General features: G+C 36.4%; 2 protein-coding genes and 1 pseudogene across 3 annotated transcripts; 1 reads left to right on the top strand and 2 right to left on the bottom strand.

Annotated features, from left to right (window-relative positions):
• LOC127950658 (transcription factor JunD-like) overlaps nt 1–522 on the top strand; it is a 1,741-nt pseudogene extending 1,219 nt beyond the window's left edge.
• Nucleotides 408–4,413, bottom strand: LOC127950657 (tripartite motif-containing protein 16-like). The gene is made up of 6 exons (XM_052547812.1): nt 4,384–4,413; nt 2,846–2,884; nt 2,492–2,725; nt 2,139–2,292; nt 1,923–1,982; nt 408–1,197 (listed from the first exon to the last, which is right to left on the bottom strand). The coding sequence occupies exons 1-6, from the start codon at nt 4,411–4,413 to the stop codon at nt 671–673; spliced, it is 1,044 nt and encodes a 347-aa protein (XP_052403772.1). The 3' UTR covers nt 408–670.
• Nucleotides 4,414–5,084: 671 nt separating this feature from the next.
• On the bottom strand, nt 5,085–7,759 carry LOC127950347 (nicotinamide riboside kinase 2-like). Of its 2 annotated transcripts, XM_052547316.1 has the most exons (8): nt 7,591–7,759; nt 7,420–7,510; nt 6,598–6,646; nt 5,950–6,124; nt 5,795–5,866; nt 5,615–5,721; nt 5,440–5,525; nt 5,085–5,355 (listed from the first exon to the last, which is right to left on the bottom strand). In XM_052547316.1, exons 1-7 carry the CDS (start codon nt 7,614–7,616, stop codon nt 5,440–5,442), a joined length of 606 nt encoding a protein of 201 aa, XP_052403276.1. In that variant the 5' UTR covers nt 7,617–7,759; the 3' UTR covers nt 5,085–5,355. The 2 variants fall into 2 exon arrangements, with proteins under 2 accessions (XP_052403276.1, XP_052403277.1); XM_052547317.1 differs by lacking the exon at nt 6,598–6,646 and having other exon boundaries at nt 7,591–7,644.
• Between the last annotated feature and the right edge of the window lie 192 nt (nt 7,760–7,951).

Genomic DNA, 7,951 nt, shown 5'->3' with positions numbered 1-7,951 from the left:
GAATATGAACATTGTCCAGAGCTGGTTGCAACTGAAGGTCACTTTAGTTAAAAGTATAAAAAATAATAATAATTTTATTGAAATGAAGGAAAATAAAACTACGATCAACTAAATCTTACATATTTGATAAACCACTATATAATTTAAATCCATATCATTGGTAAAACCAGCTGAAACTTTAAGCAGCTTACTATACCACATTGCTATTTAAAGAGTAAAAGGTGAAATAAAAACAGTTATTTAAAAGGATGATGACAAGAAAATGTATCTAATCTTTTAAAATTATTTAAAAAAATATTTGAAAAATATTTTGACATATAATAGGTCTTTGTATCATTAAAAAATATTTAAAAGTTTCATAGATACAAATATTTGCATATTAGAAATCATGTTTATTTCCCCTATAATATATATGAAGTGCAGCCAAGTATGGTGTCCCATAATCTGAATTTGTGCTTTAAAATGCCAGAGATTAAGTTATGCACACTCATGAATCTTCTCAATAGGACAAACAAAGCATAGCGGGCCGCAACATAAATGAAAGATTCATTGTACAGTGTAAAGCTTCAGTGATTATAAAGGAAAAGCTATTTGCACGCATTCCTAAGTGGTTAAGTGAAATGTAAGTGATTTAACATTCAGCACAAGCATCATATGTGAAAATATAAGGCTACTCTCTTAGATGACACAGTTTAACTGTTGATTTATAAAGCCAAAACCCCGGACAGAGCGGCTGAGTGAATGTGGTCTGGACTCTGTGGATCAGGATCATTGTGTCAGAGACGCTGTAAAAGGACAGAATTCCTGCTCTGTGATCCACATACACTCCTATTCTAGAGGAGCTGGAGACTACAGGGAATTTAATCTCTTTGTTATTGTGCCAGAATGAGTAACTGGAGTCAGAGTAGAACAATCTCCACGACAGATCATTATATCCAAAGATGCAGTCTTTAGTCTTTCCCTTCCTTCGGATGCTCCTATATGACACTGAAACACCTGCACCATCTCTCCATTCCACCTCCCAGTAACAGCGTCCACACACACTCTCTCTACACATCACTTGAGGCCAAACATCATATCTGTCCGGATGTTCAGGATACGGCTGGGCTGTGTCAGTGAATGTAGCAACTGTGTTTTCCTCAGACAGAGGAACACGTATATTCACTGTGTTTATATCCAGAGTGAGCTGAAGAGAATCTGTTTGAGACAGAACCACGATCATTTAACTCATCATCAGCATCATTTAATGTATTGACATATATTTGAAAATCATGTAAGTGAGATTCAGCGATTATAAGTGTTGTGGACTTGACTTTTCATGCTACGTCATTTTTGCTAAAAACATTTATAAGAGCACTAGACATTGTTATCAGCTAATTTGCAATGGTTATTAATAAAATACTACAACAGTAATATGTATTGTTGCATGAATAATACACAGCTGTTATTATCCACCCCTAACTATAGTAAACAAATTTTGATGCAGTAAATAGGTTGTGATTTAAAAATGATCCTCTCTCCAAAGCATCTACTGTAGACGTCTAAGTCTCTTTTAAAGTGTTTATTTGTTGGAGTTATTAAAGCAAAACTCTTGAACCCCACCCAGTTCATCTGATCAAAACTACATGGTTTGTGTGTTGGAGAAGCGTTGGAGCTATGTTTTGAAAACGTGGTTTATGAAGATGCAAATGACATTGGTATGTAATTTGTGTCCTTCCTGTGACACTTCCTGTGTCTTCATAAACCAAAAATGCTTAAAAACACACATTCTAAATAACGTTTAATGTCTAAATACAGTAAAAAAAAAAAAACTTTACACCTATGGAGAGTCCCCCAAGCTTAAATCATGTGTGTGCGTGCGCGTGTGTGTTTGTGTGTGTGTGTGTGTGTGTGTGTGTGTGTGTATTTTCAAAGTGACTTACACTGTAGGAACTCTTCCCTAGTCTTGGGTTCATTGGTGGAGACAACAGTAATGTATGTTACTAAGAAAATAAACACACATAATTAAAATAGTTCTAATTGTTTACTATAATAATTATTTGAGAAATGATCACTATTAAATAAACAATGCCTTGTTGTCTATTGATACATAATGTAACTAATTTCTGAAAAAACTGTTACTTCCACTTTACCTTGACCGGATATTTTCTCCAGCTCTTCTTTCCAGAACTTCTCCAGTTTTTCCTTCAGTTCTGAGACGGATTTTTTCACATCATTATGAGAGAGAAGAGAACTGACGGTAACTCTGAATGTGTCGGTTGATTCCAGAGGTTCAGAGAAAGACTTGAAGTTCTAGAAATAATAAAAGTACAGAAATTTTAATAAGCAGTGTCCTTCTCCAGATATTTATTGCACGTGCTTTTTCCTCAAATTAGCTTGCATGCAACATTAAAAAGACAGGATCGGGTGAAGCACATTGATCCAACATATGGACACTTAACACTTAAATTAGAAGCTTGTTTTTGCTTATGACAGCAGTCTTCTCTTTAACCTGTAAGAAGTGGATGTGATCATCCGTGTGTGGAAGCTGTTCCAGTTCAGCTTCTCTCTTCTGTAGATCATCAATCTTCTGCTCCAGCTGCTCCAAGAGTCCTTCAGCTCGGCTCACTTCAGCCTTTTCCTGATCTCTGATCATATTTGTCACCTTAGATCGGCTTCTCTTAAAGGAGTGGATCAGTTCATTGAAGATCTTCTCATTGTCCTTCAATGTCGCTTGTGAGGCGCTCTGATAGGACACAGAAAATCAGACTGTTTACTCGGATCAATCTGTTAAACTCCACAGGCTTCAGCGAGATGGGAAAGTTGCTCAACACTGAGCTTGTCAATGAAGAATTAAGAGACAGACCTTGTGAATCTTAATAGCCTCTTTTAGCTCCTGAAGCTCCTGTGTCCACAGGGGATTGTCACTGGATGCTTCAGTAGATCCAGACAAGACTGAACAGCTAAATTGATCCCGAGCCACTGAAATTTTCGCTTCTGTTCAGTTGTATGTATGCAAAACCGGTATGTCTGGTGTGACTCACCTGTATTTCACTGCAGAATATCCACTAGGTGTCAGTCTCAAACTGAAGCCAGGACTGGAGGATGGACTCCGATGTGAGTCCCATCATTCAACAAACACACAAAAATTAAAGTAACGAATTGCTGCCACACAGATATTTTTTCCCCACTCAATTATGTTGTAATAACAAGATGTAATGTCTTTTTAACAACATCTTTTCTTGTTAAAATGACATATTTTCTCGTAAAAACTAGATGTTTTCTCATTAAAATTAAATTTTTCATACAAACAAGATGTTTTCTCGTTAAAACAACATATTTTCTCGTAATAACGAAACGTTATATCATTAAAACTACATATTTTTCTCCTAATACTGACATGTCATAAAAACTATATGTTTTATAGATTATGTTATTATAGATATGGTACATTATGTGAGCGATAAGCTACTGTCCTTGCTGCTGTCGCCACAGTCTGACATAAACAAGGATCTGCACGCTGCTGAAATTATTTAAATACACTGTTTTAAATGTATTTTAGTGTTATGGTTTTATTTTTTGCGGCATGTTCATTAGGTTTAATCTCCAATCTGTCTACAGTAAAGTGCTATCCAATAACTGCACCCTTGACTCGTTTAGGCTATGATCAGATCAAAATTATTTTTGAATAATTGACAAAAAAGCGCGACATGTCTGTGTGTGGTGGCTCTTGACCCCAGCTTCAGTCCATTTCTTGTGAAGTTCACCCAAAATCTTAATCATTTTTGCCTGATAGTCCTTATAAGGCTGCGGTTCTCTCGGTTGGTTGTGCATCTTTTTCTTCCACACTTTTTCCTTCCTGTCAACTTTCTGTTAACATGCTCGGATACAGCACTCTGTGAACAGCCAGCTTCTTTGTCAATGAATGTTTGCAGCTTACTCTCCTTGTGAAGGGTGTCAATGATTGTCTTCTGGACAACAGTCAGATCAGTCTTCCCCATGATTGTGTAGCCTAGTGAACCAAACTGAGAGACAATTTTCAAGGCTCAAGAAACCTTTGCAGGTGTTTTGAGTTAATTATCTGATTGGCGTGTCACCATGTTCTAATTTGTTGAGATTGGTGGGCTTTTGTTAAATGTGAGCCAAAATCATCACAATTAAAAGAACCAAAGACTTAAACTACTTCAGTCTGTGTGCACTGAATTTAATTAATACACAAGTTTCACAATTTGAGTTGAATTACTGAAATAATTGAACTTTTCCTCCACATTCTAATTCATTGAGATACACCTGTATTACTTCACTTCATCATTTGTCATAATTCTGATTCCACTTGACGGCTGCATGTGTTGATACTATAATGAGACAAAACTGAGATTATCTTATAAATATACTTCACTATACCATAGACACAAATGCATCCACATACGTCATGATCCAGTGTGATGATGTTCAGAAGAGAAAACAAGGAAGGGAATATTCTGATTGTTTGTGTGCACCGAAAGTACTTCTATAAAATTTACAATCCTATTGACATTTCACACAAGCAATAAACACCAACACACTGACCTTGTATCTAAGTGCCTGATGTGTTTGTTTTCCTGTTATGTGGCAATAACTTTTAATAAATGTTTAAATCAATGTAAAACCAGATCCTGAGGTGTTTATGATATTGTTAATGGAGCTAAATATACTGTAAAAATATATAATGATGCAATTAAATAATTAAATGGTGCAATCAATAAATATTTAGTGACATAATCATGAATAAACACACTGAAATTATAAATTATTCAAAATAGCACATATGCTCTGGAATGGAATGATATACTTTATATTATATTAATTAATTATTTATATTGTATTTATGAATGATATGTCAATAACATATTGCAATAAATACATAAAAATAATGTAATGATAATTTTATGTAAAAAAAGAAATACACAGCATGAGATGTATATATACTGTATTTTATTTTCAAAACTTTTAATAAATAATTTAATGTGTTTTATTCTTGCCTATGACATTCCTTCCTCACAGCCCAGACAATTGTAATAACGTGGATGTTTCCATGCATGTTGAAAATGAAAACACAACACAGAAAGGGTTCAAATGGCTGTTTTGATTGAAGAGGATACAGCTTCAGTAACAGTAAAATGAAAACAAATTCATACCAACATACACTTTTCAACTCTGTGCATCCCAGAGACCAATAAAACAAAGTTACATAGAGCAATATAAAATTACAGGCCTTTGCCGTCAGTTTAAAATAAGTTAGTATTTATTTACAAAATTTGTCTAGTGGCGAAAGCCATATCTACTTATGATGCTATTTACAGTTCTATACACACATCCTCATTCCAACTGGAGATGCTGCAAAGACAATAAGGAAAATAGATTAGAAAAACATATTTACAATGATGCAGATCATATTTATTAAAGGATGGAAGGTCTTACCTATAAGACGTTCAGCAGTGAGTTCTGAATGTCTTCATAAACTTGGTTATAGAGCTCGTCTTTTGTTCTCATTCCATCCAGATATTCTGCAGATACGAGTCGTGCATGCGAGTTACAGATCACAGAAGTCAAATAGGTGGCAAATGCCATTTTTTCGCAAGTTTGGTTGACTTACGGATATCTAGGCCACAGTTTTCCATCTCGAGCCTGTGTTTCAAGTACATGGGCCAGACGTGGCCATCGAACAGACCAGGAGGGTCAGGAACGGTGTAAGTTCTCATACTGAAATAAAGGAGACAGGTTTTTATTAGAGGACATAATCTTAAAAAATCTGATCTTTAAAAACAGTTCTCACCTTCTTCTCCGTTTGCACTCTTCATATGGAATGGTGACGTAATAGCACTTGCTGTAGACGTCAAGCAAAGGCCTGGAGGCGGAAACAAGAAGAAACAGTCAACTACTCAAATCTATAAGCTGAATAAAACTAGCACAGCTTAAAAAGATGCCTACTTGTAGTTATAAAGAAGAAATCCCTCTATAATGAGTATGTGGATCTCGCGCTCAGGGTCCGAGCCGTCAGATACGGGTGAAACGGTCACGCCGTGGGAGCGTGCAAACTTCACCGGGTTCTCCATCCATCCCTTAACCGTGTTCACCATGGCATCCATGTCCAAGGCGTTAATCACTACACAAGGAGACAAAAAAAACAAAGCGTGTCTCATGCTTGGATAATGACAAATTGAATAATGCATTAAAGACTTTATCTCTTCTAATTGTATTTTTTCTTCTTTTTAGGGATGTTAATTATTAATATAATAGGACTGTAGAGTCAAATTTACACTACCAGTCTAAAGTTTGGACACACTTATTCTTTATTACAGCTATTATAGAACATGAATGGAAATATGAGAATGATGTTCATTAGTTCTGATGCTTTTAAACACTAATGATGTAAAATAATGATCTTTCTTCACTATCTGCTCCAAATTCATATATGCATTTCAATCCTTAAGTGTGTCCAGACTTTTGACGTGCAATGCAAGAAAAATAGTTTTGCTGGGTTTTAGGTTTATGTTACAGTAAAGCAAACATCAGAATGGTTATGGAAAGGTGGGAATACGTTACTGTTTCTCTTCCCACAGCGAAATCCATTCTTACCATCCCATTGTTTAAAGCCGTCCTCCCCGAGCTCTATTTGATCCTGGGGCTGCAATAACAGTGACCAATAAAACAAAAAGGTGTAGATCGCTCAGGCAGTGCTGGTCCCACCTGGACATGTGATGCCAAGCCCTCAGGCTATAATCATCTTCAATTTCAATCGTGTGCATGAGATTAATTTGATTGCAATGCACCAAATGCACAGTTATGCATTCTCTTTACCAGCATGTCGCCAATGGGAGTCTTGAGAGAAGAGCCTCCAATGACAGTTAGGAATGTGTGTGTGATGCACTTAAGAGGTGTTATTAAATATATCGATATGAGCTCTTGGAGAGCGACTGGTGCTGTGAAGGTTGCCAGATCCTCTTAAATGCCAAAGAATGATAAATGCATGATCAAGAGAATCATATAAGTGGAAATAGGAGTGCAAATGAATGCCTGCTAGACTGTACTGTATTTAAAGCACCTCGAAAGGCATTCATTTGTTGGGTGTGAGGTTGGCTGTCCAGGAGAACACCAGCATAGGGTTCAAGAACCAAAATATGGACAATGGATCCATAAATACAACACATCACTAAGTCCTAAACATCTTTACCTTTGTTGTCCCTTGGAAATACTGTGGCATTTATTCTACTTAAAGTATTCGGACACTTACATCAAACTTAAAATGCATTAAATTAATTGCACTTGTTATCTACAATGCAAAACATTCTTAAGTTTGGTCTAAATGTCCAAATCTTATGAGCCACAGTATATCATTACATAAATAGTAAAATAAGCTGACAAGTTTAAATAAATAAAAAATGTGGATTCTCTCCATACCTTGAAAAAATCATCTTGATGCACAACACAACAGTTTGGTAAGTTCTTTATGAGTCTTCCCGTCAAAGTTGTCTTGCCTCCATTGGTCACACTGTAAAGTACACATCACATTTATTAAACAATGATATCATACAATAGAAGTTCAATATGGCGATCTCAAAGATTACTCACCCTCCTATTCCAATAATAAGCTTCATTCTGATCCTTTGTAATATTGGTCTTCCTAGCAAAGGAATCTATTCCTTGGATTGCCGATACAGTCGGGAATGCTTTTAGTCTCTCTCTCTGTCCTCTCTCTCCTCTCTCTCTTCCAGAATCTCCCTCTCTTTACTATTTCATTGATGGACTAGGCTTTCGTCTTCTTTATATAGGCGGCTCGGCTTTGCGTCACGTAGACGTGGCTCGCTGACCAATAAGGTCTCTCTCGGGGAACCAATCAGCTTTTGAGGCGTCTTGCTAATTTGCATACTGGCCCCGTTCCACCTCCGCAGCTGTCGCGCTGCGTCTGTCAGCGGCTCGAGGCTACTGCTGC

This window comes from Carassius gibelio, chromosome B2, assembly GCF_023724105.1.
Source record: "Carassius gibelio isolate Cgi1373 ecotype wild population from Czech Republic chromosome B2, carGib1.2-hapl.c, whole genome shotgun sequence".
NCBI lineage: Eukaryota > Metazoa > Chordata > Actinopteri > Cypriniformes > Cyprinidae > Carassius > Carassius gibelio.
This window is presented reverse-complemented; position numbering and strand designations above follow the sequence as displayed.

What these genes read in the sequence shown, in the direction of transcription:
- LOC127950657 (XM_052547812.1), bottom strand. Translation starts at nt 4,413, where the DNA reads ATGACGTATGTGGATGCATTTGTGTCTATG. An exon ending in ATCACATCCACTTCTTACAG is followed by an intron (nt 2,293 to 2,491) that starts GTTAAAGAGAAG and finishes TATTATTTCTAG; the next exon opens with AACTTCAAGTCTTTCTCTGA. An exon ending in TAGGGAAGAGTTCCTACAGT is followed by an intron (nt 1,198 to 1,922) that starts GTAAGTCACTTT and finishes TGTCTCAAACAG; the next exon opens with ATTCTCTTCAGCTCACTCTG.
- LOC127950347 (XM_052547316.1), bottom strand. Translation starts at nt 7,616, where the DNA reads ATGAAGCTTATTATTGGAATAGGAGG. An exon ending in CTTATTATTGGAATAGGAGG is followed by an intron (nt 7,511 to 7,590) that starts GTGAGTAATCTT and finishes TGTACTTTACAG; the next exon opens with TGTGACCAATGGAGGCAAGA. An exon ending in AAACTGTGGCCTAGATATCC is followed by an intron (nt 5,526 to 5,614) that starts GTAAGTCAACCA and finishes TCGTATCTGCAG; the next exon opens with AATATCTGGATGGAATGAGA.